General features: G+C 32.0%; 2 protein-coding genes across 6 annotated transcripts; both read left to right on the top strand.

The window, feature by feature from the left end:
- Positions 1–229: 229 nt before the first annotated feature.
- On the top strand, positions 230–6,248 carry LOC116352225 (calcyphosin-like protein). Of its 4 annotated transcripts, XM_031784643.1 has the most exons (8): positions 230–360; positions 441–505; positions 4,908–5,061; positions 5,137–5,260; positions 5,322–5,379; positions 5,442–5,536; positions 5,603–5,641; positions 5,777–6,248. In XM_031784643.1, exons 3-8 carry the CDS (start codon positions 4,908–4,910, stop codon positions 5,952–5,954), a joined length of 648 nt encoding a protein of 215 aa, XP_031640503.1. In that variant the 5' UTR covers positions 230–360; positions 441–505; the 3' UTR covers positions 5,955–6,248. The 4 variants fall into 4 exon arrangements, with proteins under 4 accessions (XP_031640503.1, XP_031640502.1, XP_031640504.1 ...); XM_031784642.1 differs by lacking the exons at positions 230–360; positions 441–505 and adding an exon at positions 2,278–2,582; XM_031784644.1 differs by lacking the exons at positions 230–360; positions 441–505 and adding an exon at positions 3,574–3,842.
- Positions 6,249–6,937: 689 nt separating this feature from the next.
- On the top strand, positions 6,938–14,726 carry LOC116352539 (27 kDa hemolymph protein-like). 2 transcript variants are annotated; one of them, XM_031785220.1, is made up of 6 exons: positions 6,938–7,097; positions 8,210–8,496; positions 12,694–13,021; positions 13,093–13,422; positions 13,496–13,622; positions 13,793–14,726. In XM_031785220.1, the coding sequence occupies exons 2-6, from the start codon at positions 8,442–8,444 to the stop codon at positions 13,907–13,909; spliced, it is 957 nt and encodes a 318-aa protein (XP_031641080.1). In that variant the 5' UTR covers positions 6,938–7,097; positions 8,210–8,441; the 3' UTR covers positions 13,910–14,726. The 2 variants fall into 2 exon arrangements, with proteins under 2 accessions (XP_031641080.1, XP_031641081.1); XM_031785221.1 differs by lacking the exon at positions 6,938–7,097 and having other exon boundaries at positions 8,132–8,496.
- Positions 14,727–15,183: the final 457 nt, after the last annotated feature.

The following is a 15,183-nucleotide window of genomic DNA, read 5'->3' as shown; positions in this document are numbered from 1 at the left end:
TTTAAATTGTCTCATTAATATTATTGGATAAAGATATGAATGTATGCGGCAAAACCGATATGACATTTGAAATGGATATTTTTTTAGTCATATGGGATTTCTCATACGATATCGCGTGTATTGTACAAGTATACACACATGTGCGTACGTATTCGTATGTTAAAGTGGATGCGGTCACAGGGAAAACCAATTCAGATGATGTTCTTTCGTTGGACAGTGTCGCAGTTTTAAATACGAAATACTTTCAGTTTGTACTAGTTCTTTGACACAGACAAAGTGTTCAATTCAACCAAGATAGGTTGAGTTGTGTGAATTGTAATTGAAAAGACAAATATTTGTGTTTCAAGCAAATAAATTAAGGTAGATACGTAATACAATTTTTGGATGTGTTTAATTGTTTTGCCAACTTTTTCTTCATTTCTTTTTTTTTTCATTTTCAGCAAAAAACGTGCACGTTTTTGTTTAATTCATTATATTTTGATTCAAATACAAAGGAAATATTCAGGTAACAAATAAAAAAACGTTTAATATACCTTGATTTCGTTGCTGTGCTGTGTTCTGTTTTTGCGTTCTTAAACAGTATTAGGTGATTCTAAAGTAAAGGGTTTGTCTTTTGATTGAAACAGTCGACCAATAATCAGCTGATTTGCACATGATTCATATGTATGGAAAAATAAAAAGAAATTCCACAACGTTTGCATATAAATTACAGCTTGGTTTTTAAAGTATTTTCCATGGTATATTGAGCTGGCGTATTTCATTCCATGAATAAATTCAAATTGTTTTCCATTTTCATTATATCAAATCGAAATTACTTTCAAGAAAAAAAAATTCGCACAAATTGCATGACCCCAATTCTATCTGTTTGAAGAGACTGTGCGTCGATAAATTTTTGGGGTTTGTTTTAGTGTGGACCCTTAGTAAAAAAAAATGAGCTCATAAAGAGACACGGAAAATGGAATATATTTTATTAAATTAAACGGGCGGCAATGGTTGACGCCCCATAACTTAATGGCCATTTTTCATTGTTCACTGACAAATATTACCTTGTGCATGAACATAATAATTGAAATTGGAAGCTAAATTACGCAACATGTCACCAGCGAATAAACAAATATACTTTTTTTTTACTACAAACACTACTACAATGAATAGCATTGTCCATTGTTCGAAGCGCACACATGCTCTAGGATACTGTCGCCAACAGACGATAATTACAGAGAGAAAAAAAGCGGTTACCAATTTATTTGTTGTTCTATAAGAATCACTCAGGTACATAGCTTTACGTGATGATTATGACATAATATTTGAATTCATAATCAAATACACGGCATGTCAGATTATATTTTATAGAAATTAGTCAAAAAAAATCTCAGGAATGACCAAAAATCAATGTTTATGTGCATTTCATACTTGTCGAGTGCATGTATTTACTTATGATTTTTTTTAGTTGATGAATGAATGGTAATAAAAATCGTCGAATATAAAGGGATGTCAATGTTTAAGGTTTTGCCATCTGAATTCATTATTTTCCTTTTGTTTTTTTATGCATCCATCCGTTGAACATATAAAACACGCAACATACACAATGGTTTATAAAATATGCAAGAATCTCATCATCATTTGATATTAAGTATGTCGATGGGTCGGCAGCGGTACAATCAATCGGGCCAAAAGCATTAAACACACCACATTGGAAATAGACCAATGAACATGAGGTGTCGATACATGATAAGACATTGGACTACAATGTTTTGATTCTAATATAACACTCACATTTTTGTATACGGACAAGTATGAAATAATGGCTATAACAACGACTATGTTCCAAATTTATCAAAATCACCGAAAACACAGTAGTCACCAATCAAATTCGAATAAATCAATCTATTTTTTTGATTCATCAAATATAATAATCAGAAAGTTTATCATCAGAGTTACCGCAATGGATAAAAAGAAATCTTCAACTAATGAAACAATCATTACTTGATTCGTTGCGTTTTGATAAAATTGATTTATGTAAAAACAATTTTCAAAGTCAATCAATATCAATGATGATTTCAATGGAAAAAATCCCAGCAATGTCAATTTAGTATTTACAAATTTTACATAAAATCTCTTTACATTTAACAAATTATAAATTCCAAAATGATTCACACACACAGAGATTGCTCACTCAACCGTATTCAGGGATTTAATCATGCCAATTACTTTTATGTCGAATGAATTTCATTAAGATTTGTGAGACATATCTCGTCATAATAATCTAAGATACATATCGATCAGATGACAAACACTGATCAGCAGCTGTAGTGTATGTGCGTGAGACACACACTTTAAACTACGATTGCATGCAGTTGAGTCATATATTTCATCATCATCGCGTTTACTTTTTTTACAAAAACAACGAACAACGCGGCTTTCGATTTCAGTTTCTATTTGGACTTTTTACGAATCACGGGTGTTTACTCACAACACAATATCAAAGATTTTTGAGCGAGTGAAAACTATCTCTAAACTAGTTTGATTATTTGAAGTGAAATTATCATTTGCAGTAGAAGAAACTATTTGAAATTAAAACAGTGAGTTTTTAAATGCGATTTTTTCAGTTTATTATAATTTATCATAGAAGTACTTGAATAAAAGTCTCAGAAAAGAAAAGAATGGAGACTTTTTTAATTAATTAGTCAGACGTGTGAATAAATTATAACCATTCCGTGATAGCAAAGACTGGATTAGAAAAAAAAGACTATGTCTGTTGCTGAGCTCACTTTTCATAGTTTAACACAATTTTTTTTTTTGATATTTATTCCATTAACTTCACTTCTTTAACTTATTAAGTAGACGTTCAATGCAACTTAAGTTCAGTGCTCTGCCATGCATAACATTTAAAGTCAAAATATGTGGAATATTCCGGTGAATGATGAATTTTGGTTCAATTTCATTGATTTGACTAAATTGTTCACGCTTCGACAAGTAATTTACAAAACATATGATGCAAAGAGACTATATATTTCTCTAGAATTCTCTTCTGTAGAGAAATGAAAAGTTCATTAAAAAATCAATGTGATTCAACACACACAAAAAACAGTAGTACTAGAAATGTTTGAATGTATTGGTATATTGCAAATCTACCAATAGTTGTCAAAATATCTATTGGTATTTTCATACTGACTACAACATAATTGTCACTTGTTTTGGCGCGATGGACCAAATGTCAACTGCGCTCGCTGTTGTAGTGACAATTGTATGAAAATACCAATAGATATTTTAACAACTATTGGTAAATTTGCAAATTACTACTTCTGTTTTTGTGTGTGCGATGATTATTGAACCGAAGGACACACTTTTTTCTAGCGGTCCTTAGCATTTTCATTCAATTTGAATTTAACTGGAAATTTAATGTCAGCACTCTCAATTTTAGATTTGAAATCACAAATCAAATAAATTGATTTTATTTGAAAATGTTCAAACAATTTCATTTAATCAAATTGAAATCGTGTAATATCATAGAGAAGCCTGGCCAAAAGTAATTGTAACGGAATTTGAATGTTATCAAAAAATTAGAATAAATCATTGCTGATTATCAAAGAGAGCAAAAAAACAAAAACAAAAAACAAAATATTTATTCGGCGTCTCGAATTTCCATCGCTATTGATTTGTAATGTGTCAATTTGAACGATTGAACGATTGCTTTGAACTCTGTGAACGATCCTTGACAAATAATGTGTTTAACGGAAACAATTGTATTTGCATAAATTGTGAATCGTTAATTGGATGTCGTCCCGATGTGTATGTGTAGTGTATCACAGTAAGCGTATAGTTTACGTTTTTAATTGACAGTAAGTGTCTTTCGAATTGAATAAGTCTGTGCGGGTCCTATTTTATTTATCCAATATGGTCAATTCATTATGTTTCGGTCATAGTAAAAGTTCGTTCACTCATCATGTTGTCGTGTTGTTGACGTTGCTTTGTGCGATGCACGCGACACAAGATCGGCACGCTAAACTTTAAGTTAACGTTCAGTAACGCATGTATACACCCGCAATTGTTCCAATGTGGATTCAATCGATTTTTAGTCCTGTGTATTCTTGATTTACATTCTTTTTTTCTCTGTAATATCTCGTGTTCGTTCGCTCGTTTTTTTTTTGGCTTTCGATTTGATGTAAATGTGTGACATGCTCCGAAATATGTACAAACAAAAAGCGGTTCTCTCGAACAATCGACCAACAGTTCTCAGATAGACATTCAACGGATATAGTGACAATGTGTGTGCGCTGTGATAATGGACGTGAAATGATGGGCTTATATTCAAACATAATTTCCCAAAATTATATATTCCATGTACAACGTAAAGAATAGGGATAAAGAAAAACAACAACAAAACATGGCTGGGTCATCGATAATTTTATATCACTCGCTTGAAATATTGATCGATTGAGAATAAAAAAACATACATATCTCTACATTAATTTAAAAAAAAAAAACAAAATCTGCAACAAAAGTGTCTTTCTAATTTTGTTTTCTTTCACTTTCATCCATTAAATATTTATTCAACCAAATATGCTAAGCCAACGTTACCGCAAACGATTCACCTTGAAGGTAGACAACAAAACATTCTGATCTCTCATTCGTTCTCTTGAAATAAAATATAAATAGTGCATATGCAGAAAAAAAGAAAAGAAAAAAACCACCGGTTTAAATTGGACTGACCCAATTAGTTTTGTGTCGATTTCGTCAATTATCGTTTGTGTTGTGTCTCTTTTTTTTTAAATTTTAAAAACCCATTTGGTTGTGTATGTCCGTGTTTTCTATCTTTTTGTCGAAGAAATGAACATTTCATATCACATTTATGGCTATCAGAAAAATTATTTAACCAGTTTGTGCTTTCATTTCGTTGCGTTTAGATGGCAAATCGTCCATCAAGCTCTATGTCGCGAAGTGAATCGGAATTAATAAACAAATGCCAACGTGCATTGGACGATGGAACGGAAAGGGATCCAGTTGAAAAATTGCGTTTGTTATGTTTGGCACGTGGGGCATCGGGTATTGTAGGCTTGGGTATGTATTACACACTCACAGCAGTCACCATTTTACTTCAAATGGCGCATTAAATAAGTGCGTAATTATCACTAGGTCGTGCTTTTCGTCGAATGGACGACGATGGTAACAAACAACTTTCACTCGAGGAATTTGCAAAGGGACTTCGTGACACTGGCATGGAAGTAACCGATGAAGAAGCCGAAGATATTTTCAAACGGTAAATTTAATGAAGATGTTGAACGTTTTTTAGAACATTTTTTCTCTTTTCTTCCGTATAGTTTTGATACCGACGAAAATGGTTCGATCAATATGTCGGAATTTTTGATTCAAATTAGAGTGAGTAAATTTTCTTATTCAATTATATTGTTCAATTTATTTTGTGTGTATTTTCCTGGCAGCCTCCAATGTCTCAAAGTAGACAAAGCATAATTGGTGATGCATTCAAAAAGTTGGATAAAACTGGCGACGGACAGATTACCATCGATGATTTGAAGTAAAGCCAATTTTTCTACGCATTTTTCATTTTGCATTATTTATAACTTTATATTTTCATTTGCAGAAATGTGTATTCGGTACTTCATCATCCACAATATACGAGGTACGATCATTATATTTCTTATTTATGTCCAGAAACGAACAGAAAAAAATTGGCCAAATTCCATGATTTTTAATCATTTTTCTTAACTTATGCATCGTTTACTGTTTTTGTTGTTGTTGTTTCGTCCATTTGCAGTGGTGAACAAACGGAAGAGCAAATTTTGAATCGATTTTTGGCAAACTTTGAAGTTGGCGGTGTTGTCGATGGTCGTGTCACCGAAGAAGAATTTTACAACTATTATGCTGGCGTCAGTGCATCAATCGATAACGATGGATACTTTGACTTATTCATGCGACAGGCATACAAATTGTAAACATTGTGTGGGATATATTACCACATAAAATCAACACTTACACCAAACACCATCACCAAAGTCACTAACCAAAATTGGTATCGATCTTCAAAATGGCAACATTTTATTTTATTTGTTTTGTTTCAAACAAACAAATAAAATGAGTTTACACACACATTTTGCACGAATTACAAAATTTACGGTTTTCATACCCAATCAGAAAATCCGTCCATCTCAATGTATTCCAAAGTTATCCATTTGAACTCAATCCTGGCTATATGATATCTAATAAAATCACCTTTTGCAAAAATGACATTGATGCGGTTGTTTAATTTTTGAATGATTTGTATGAAAAAAAAATGAGGGCTTTCTGACGACATTAGAACAAGAACATTCCCAATAAATATTTTCTATTTGAATATGAACTAATGACTCAATGAACTAATGACTTTAATTGAACGAATAATTTTAAAAGAACCCATAACTGTTTTGGCATTCAATATTTGCATTCCAGTCATATTTTTTTTTACTTTTTTTTTGTGAATTGATTTAATAATCTTGAAAGACCTATTCATGGGTAATCGACATTTTTACTTCAATTAAAAATAACAAACAAAAAATCTGTGAAAAATAAAAAAATTGAATTGAATTTTTCTAGGTCTTATAAAGCAACCTGTTCGATGAGGATGGGTAAAAATCAATTTTCTCCTTTGTTTGATCATTTGACATGAATTGAGCTCAAAATAGTCGATTTTGAATTAAAATTGAACTTAATAATGAAAACAGTTCCGATTTTCCCACGATATATCGACCACTTGTTAAAGTCAAACGGTTTTTTTTTTATCCCCATTCAATTTGGACTTGAATTGGATAACATCGCAGCGACACCGCACGGTGAAATCGTTGACTGATTGAATGACGTCTGTACAGAGGAAGAAGAGAGAGACAGAGAATTAGATAGACAACAATCGATCATGTATTTGTGAATTTGAACTGTCAACTATTGAAAATATGTATTTGATTAAATTGGTGATGAGCAATATTTTAATTTCATTCAAAAAACCGTCTATTTGACACTCTGCCAAAGATACAAGACACTTTGTTTACATGAAATCAAACTAAAAAATTTGCATTAATTTGGTATTGTGTTTTTTATTGATTCAGGTGAGCAAAAAAAAGTGCCCGGTCATTGTGTATTCTGAATAACAATCCATCGCTGAAAAAATTTGTGTACATTTAATCAAATTTGAAAAGCATTTTCAATTTATTTGGTGATTGTACAAAGAATTTTAAGAATTTCATTTTGGGTTATTGTAGCTAAATGATAAGAGTTCAATTGAAGAGTGTATGGTGCCAATATTTTAACATAAAAAACATCATTTCTATTTGACATCCCTGACATAGTAAATTTGTTCATTCAAACCGCTTCTACTCTCTGTTTCGTTCGATTGATTTTGCTGTTATGTGTGGAAGAATGTGTGGTCAGTTGAATAGTTTTTTTTTATTAAAGAGACGCTCGAGCATACAGTAACACTGTTTAGTTTGTATGTTATTGAGTAACGTCAATACATTCGACCATTTGAACTGAACGAATATAAAAAAGAGACAGAAACATAAAAAATAATAAAAAAATAACAAGAAGAAGTCATCGCATATCAAACGAAACTACACACAAAAGAATATACGGTCAAATGAAGATGCAGTTATTTGTTATTTTTTTGTAATTTTGTGTTCTAGAATTGAACGCAATTTACCGCATTCATAGTAAATTTGACCACACAAAAGCGTCAAAATCAAGCATTTAAATGTACGTGTGAGAATTATAAAATATTTACATCAAAAATATTATTTTATTTAACAAATATTATTTGATAATATACTACGAATGCGGTAAATTGCGGTCAATTCTAGAACATAGAATTGTAAAATGGATGAAAATTGAGTTTAAATTTAACCGCACACTACCTAATAATAACCGCATCCTCATTTGATTTGACCGCATATTTTTTGTGTGTGTACAAACATGCTTTGTGTGTAAATTGTCGATTTAGCATATAAACAGTGTATATTGACCATACAGTTACAAGTTGGTTTACAATAACATACTAACACCGATATATGCACGTAAACAGTGTATGTTACAACTCTGAACTTGAGCAAGCGATTATGTGTGGCACACATCATTTCGAATATTTCACTGCATCGATTGGATTGTTTATTTCAATTAGGCATTTTTGTTGTCATCATTTTAATCTTCATTTTGTACGCTTACATAGGAAAAGTAAATACAGATAAAACAAAAAGCAGCTGCACACATTGACGACCGCATCAACAAAATATTGTTTAAGCAGCATTTCAACAATCTCATCGTACGCAATCATCAAGCAGTAGTATCACGGTGAAGCTCGGCTCAGTTATCATTCGTCTTGTATTTGAAGTGCACCGTTTCAGACACAATTCGCCGAGTGAATCGGACACGCGTGTACATTTCAACACACCAAAGTAAATATGTTTCACCGAAATCGCCTGTTTTTCCTCGTTTTGCTGACCATAGCATTGTCGGGTAAGTGGTTATTTTCTTTGTTCCACAATTTTCTATGGAATGTTTCGTGTTTTTCTGAATGTTTCACTTTTTGTTTTGAAAAATTGGAATGTATCCAGTGACTATGTGATCATTTTTATGAAGAAAAAAAAAAACATTCAAGAACCAGTTTTTATACCAATGAATTGCATATTATTTTGATTGGCGTTGGTTTTTTTCCAGTGATTAAAAATATTTTTTGATGGAAAAAAAAATTATCAAAAAAAAAAACATCAAAAGTTCAGTTCCAAAATTGCCGTCACGACTTTTTTTTATTCTTCTTCACACTCTTGTAATTCAATTTACTGCATTTACGTACTGCACTAATTTGCCGAGTTCAAGTATTGTTCCAATCCTAAAAAAGAACAACTTTGTTTTCGTTCAAACATTTCAAGTGTTGATATAAATGTAAAATTCGCTACGAAAAAGGCAAACAAACAAACTGCAATTCGTTGATAATTAATATTTGCATAATTTAATTGTAAATCAGTTTTGTTTTAAGGAGTTCAGTTTATTTCACATTTTGTTGAATAAAAGAGTCAATTGTAAGTGGTTTATTTAAAGATTATTGCCATTGACACGTTTAAACAATTGTCAACATTCGTGCGGAATTATTCAATAACTATGAAATGAATGTCACTGGGCATATATATAAATATTTTTCAATTAAAAAAAAGGAAATCTGGAAAATCTATGTAAATTGATTCGAATACGGTGTCGATTCCTCGGAATGTGCTTATCTGCCTCACACATATCCATGATAATAATAGTGAGTGTCAACGTCTTTTAATCATCTAAAATTGCCTCCGGACGTTGTTCGATTTACTTGAATAGATAAATAGATAGGGCGGCAGAGCGTTAGAGAGATAGAGTGGCAGAGAGATATGTAGAGAGAGAGAGAGAGTGATCTGCTGCAATGGAATTTGTACATGGGGTCAAGTTTCCTTCGATGCTTTTCCAGTTCATTCAATCAATAAAACGAGCGACTGTGCCATGTGCATCATTGTTGGCCTTGACTCATTCACACGCCAATTTCCAGCTAATGCAAATGTTGTTAATTATTTTTCGTGTACACACGAACACATCGAGTCTATATTTGCGCCGCAAAATATGGTCAATTTCGCTTGTTTTTTTCTAAATAGTGAAAAAATTGATCAATAATTTCAATTCACTGAATCCAATGAATCATGCTCGTTTGGAGTTTTTGATAACCGCAAAAAAAAATTATGCATATTGACTTGCTCATCCGTTCAATTGAGAAAACAATAAAAAAAGGTTGCAATTTGTTTATGTTTGCAGTTGTCGACAAGTATAAAATAAATTCGTCAATAGAGGCAAGTGGACGTGCTGGATGTTGCTTTACACTCCCTATATTTGTATGCTATCATTTTTGTTTTCAGATTCTCATTTGAGTGAATATGTTTGTGTTCATTTTACACAGAACTTATGGGTTGAAAAGCCAAGCACTTCAGGTTTTACACTATGAACCGATTGCGATTAGTTTTAATGATTTCCATAATATAGATAGAAAACATTTACAGATACAGTTTATAGGGCAAGACTGTTTTTAATTAATCGTGATTCGGATTATTTGCCCTGGCAATAATCAATCACGAACAACAACCACAATTATTATTGAATATTTTTTTAAGGTGCCGCAAACGCATTAGAAAATATTCAGCAAAATTAATTTGATTGAAACTTTAGCACGCAATGCCAAGTATCATTCAATTTCTGATAATCTTGGGTAGCATACGAACTTCGGAGAAGCACAAATATGCGACGCTGTTTTACGAAGAATAAAATCTTGCTGACGTTTCTGTTTTGCTCTTTAAATTGATAATAATTTCCAGTTTTTTGAGAGGCAAGCCGGTCTTTTCGCTTAAAAACCTGATTAAATCTTGGTTGCATTTTTTTTTTCATAAAGGGTAAAATAAAAAGAAGAGAGCTCAAGAGACAAGAAAGAATACCTTTTTCATCTTGGCAATGAATGCATTTTGTCAGTTACGATTAGGATGAATGCAAAACCATTCCAATGATTTCTCTTTTTTTGTTGTTTTAAATGTTTTTTCCGTTGAAAAAAATGGGTCCTAAAAAACTTTGATTCAATGCCCCAAAAAAATGTTGAACCAAGTTTGCCAACCGGCTTAGCAATTGGTCATTTATTACTACCATTGAATCGGAAATGTTGCATGACTCCGTGTTGATTTCGTATTGGACTTGGTGTACTGTGATTGCGCAATTGCAATAATAAACTACTCTTTTTCAACAGGCCACCATACATGAGCAGCAACCACAGCATACAATGTAAATGCGTAGAGTGTTTAGATAATAATCGCGTTCAATTTTTCATCACATTATTCTATTTTTCTTCCTCTCTCTCTCGTCCGGTATTTTGTGGTTTATATAATTGTACGCAAAATCCATTCTCATATTTTACATAATTATGATGAGTCTCGTTCATTGCTGCTGTGTTTGGCTTCTCATAATCGGGACTAACACCATAAAAATGTGAATCATCATTGTTTGTTTATTAAAAAAAAAAAATGGAATTTGAACGGCAACTTTTGGGTTAGTCTGGATGACAAACGATAAAAAAATACAAATATTTGCTACAAATTCTAAAACTGACAATGTTGTTCAGTTGGCGTTCGATACACATGCCCACACAGAGGGAGGAAATGCACAGCCACATATTTTATTTATTAAGTACAAGGTTTACATGAGACTGTGCGTTATGATTCACTTGGCTGTATGCTTCATTTTCAAACCCGTTAATCATTGTTGCACAATGCGACGATTAAATGTTCAGCGTACATAAAACGGAAATTGAAGTGTGAACTACAATATCATTCTGAATGAATGAAGAACAATGGAATGGATTCTATATTTTTTTTATTGTTTTAGCGGATTGACGACAACATAATCAAAATAATGTTCTTGTCACACATGTAATAAATTCATTTGACTTGATATTTTCTTCATATCAAACAAGTTCTTTAGACAATTGCTGGCTTTGTTTCGGATTCACCGTCATTTTAATTGCAATTAAAAACATACTTGTTTTCGTTTTTAAATTCATTCGTTTGTTTACTAATTCAATGGAAAACCAAACATATTACATTGTGCAATTTTTCTTGAAGTAAGTGCGCTGATCCGTACCAAATGAGCTTGGTAATTATTTTTTCATGCTTACCATGCGGCAAACTTTCATTGAGTTTTTTGTATGTCTTCTGCTTTTTTTTCTTTTAAATTCAAGTATCAAATTTGAAATCGATTAAATTCCCGAATTCGGTGACTTTTTGCGGCGATCTGGTATGTGTTCGTCCGACTAAATACAACGCGTTCGTTGTTGCCAGTAATTATTGCTGTTTCATCAATATTTTAAATATAGCATTTATAAACAATAAAATATCACGAAAACACATACAAATATGCCTAATGGCACACGTGAATTGATTAACGATTGAAAAGTGACGTTGCCAATACATCGTTCAAGTGATATTAATCACGATTAAATTGTTTGCTTCACTGTGAATGTAATTCGATTTTTCGACATAGCGACAAAATAAAATCTCGAAACATGATATTTCGTATCGGTTATGCTCCATATAATATTGATAAATGGCAAATAAGGCTATTGATAGAGTGAGAGAGAACCGAACAGAATGCTGTTAGACTTTATTCGTGTTTGACATGTGGCCATACTAAGCAAAGGTGTGTAAATTGAATATGTAAACCAAATTGAATTCTGAAATCTCGTCGAGGATGTTTCTGTCGAGGCAGATTATTTTATGATTCATCTTTTGGTTACTCTTGAACGAATCGACATTTATTTTCGCAAAATGTTCAAATAGAAAATATGCCTTTCCAGAATTCGAATGTGTGATTGAAAACTACGTTTTATCGCTAACGGACTTTGTCCATTCTGTCAATAGGCAAACATTCAAAGACAGATTAAATGCAGTGTAGAGCTTGTTCATTTGCCGTTGCAACTCTTTATAACTACAGATAACAACACTTATCCCAACTATATTGTTTACAATACACTTACCGAATACGCACCACAAATCATTTTTTTTTTTTTCAAATAAAACACCATTATTCAATAAGAAAAAAAGTTCATTTTTTGATAAAATTATTGAATAAACACCTTTTTCTCGATTAAAAATTTTACAGGTCAAATTGAGTGCGATGACCCTCCGCAATTGGATTTGGATAAGCTACGAGAATCAATCAATGTGGACGATATCAATAAGAATTTACCACCGGGAATGGAAATTCCTGCATCATTCAAAAATATCACATTACCAAAGCTTGATGATATCAAGAATATGATGAAAGAAAAATGCAAAACAGTGTCTGGCGGTGAGGAAGCCTACAATGCGATTGAAACTGGTGCTGCCGAATTGCAAAACTGTACCAGTGGTTTGATTGATGTTCCAACATTGCAAGATGAAATCGACAAAGCTCAACCAAAGGGTGAACTGGACACCGTTTTCAATAAGTAATTCTTAATTTACCGATAAATCGAAACGAAACAGAATAAAATATATAATATTCAATTTCTCTATATAGATACTGTCGAAAACGTAGCACTGTCATTGGTTGTTTGGAGAATTTTACGGCAGTGCTCGAACCATGCTTGGAACCAAAAGAAATCGAAGGCAAACGCACTTTTGTGAAAATTTTCAAAAATCTTCTGAATTTTGTGTGCTACAAAGATGGCGATCAAATTGCGTTGTTCATTGCGGAAAAAGGGCCACAATGTTTTACTGAGACCAAAGACGAATTGATCAGTTGCATGAATGCAACATTCTTTAACTATTTACCATCTGAAAAAGAAATTGAATCAAAAACAGTACCAACAGAACTACCACAGCTGGTTATGGGCCAGGAACAATGCAAGTAAGTTTAAAGAGATTTTTGTTTTTACGCGATAAATGAACGCGATTTTTATATTTATATTCGATTTTGACAGTGATATGGATTCGTTGCAAGGCTGTGTTGTTAAATCGCTAGAAAAATGTCAAGAGTCCACTCCGGCCAATTTAGTGGAATCAATGTTCAAATTTGTGCGTAATGAAACGCCTTGCGGTAATATGACGGTAAATATTTTTTTTTTTTGGTTTTCCAGTTTCAAAGTTTAAAAATGCATTATTTAAAAAAAAATGAATTTGAATAGATGTTGGTTAGGTGTCTTTTTTCACATTCAAATTTAACTAACTGTTGAACATTTGTTTTTTTTTTTTTCATTTCATGCCATTGAACCGGATAGTCTCAAAGGGCATCAGAATCACAGTTAACCGGCAATGCAAACACACAAACAGTGTCAATGACATCACTAATTGCCTCAATACTTGCCCTTATCACTGTAAAATTAGTTACAGTGTAAACAAAGTCAATAATAAATGCCCAATGCAACACACCATACACCAACTGATCAATCAGCCAGATTAAATGACAAAACAATAATAGAACATTTTTACAAAATAATTTATTTGTATAATACAACGTGAACTCAAAATTTAGATCGATTCGAAGAAAATCAAAAATCTATTTGAAAACGTTTAAGCTTATTTTCACATTCTGATCAATGAAAACATTGAGAATGTTTCTGTCTCCAATGCTTAGGGTTTGCGTTAAATAGATTTTTCTAATAGGGTGACGACAGTTAAAGCAGATCGAAAGAAATCAAATTGTCCAATGTCCGTAATTAATTATCTCACAATGTAATGAGCAACTAAATATATTGTAAAAAAAAATCGTCTAAGAAATTGCATATAATCCAAAGGATACTCTATCTCTCCCAATAGTTTAGTATTATTTCATTTTTATTGCAAAACTGGCTCAAATTAAGAGTACACTTGAATGCTTGAAGCCATTCAAGGAAAACAAAAAAATGTAAATTTTACCATTCCACATACAGCTAAAATCTGTATACCATACAAAAAAAAACTATCTTAAGAATACCAATGAAGCAGATTACCATGTAAGCAGAATAATAAAGAGTAAATTAGAAAAATGTAAAAAAAAGAAGCAATTGCGCAATTCAAGTGCCTGAGTTGATGAATTTCAATCAATCCTTTCCAGTTAGTTAAACGAAAGTGCTCGACTCAAATTGTGCAATTGATTTTATAGGGGAGAGGCGAACATACATTTTTAAAATAATAAAATTAAAATGTAAAAATATTTAAATTATTATGAACAAATACGGGAGTTGTTTTTTTTTTTTACTTTGTTGTTTTAAAATTAAAGAAAAAAAAATTTGTATAAGAATAATGCAAATAAGATGAATAAAATGGGTGATCGAAAAAAAACAGACAAAACGGAATCGGATGAAAATGGTCGTTTTATTTAATTTGCTTTTCACACTCTCATTTCATTTGTAAGTCAAAATGCATGCGCGCATCGAAGTTTGATTGAATATAAGTCATATTAAAAATAAGTATGACTGTTTAAGCATCTGTTTTGCAAATCAACAGGAGATCTAAATATAAACCGGCTGTATTTGATTATATAACCGTGTTAAAATTGTGTGCTGACAAAATATATTCATGTATGTTTTTTTTTGTGCTGAACAAACAAGAAAAACGACACAATTTTCTATATACATGTAAGCCATCAGCTGATCAACAAACGAGACAGCGGCAACGACGATAATGGCAC

Source organism: Contarinia nasturtii, unplaced genomic scaffold, assembly GCF_009176525.2.
Source record: "Contarinia nasturtii isolate CC-2019 unplaced genomic scaffold, AAFC_CNas_1.1 Cnas_scaffold_187, whole genome shotgun sequence".
In the NCBI taxonomy this organism is placed as follows: Eukaryota; Metazoa; Arthropoda; class Insecta; order Diptera; family Cecidomyiidae; genus Contarinia; species Contarinia nasturtii.
This window is presented reverse-complemented; position numbering and strand designations above follow the sequence as displayed.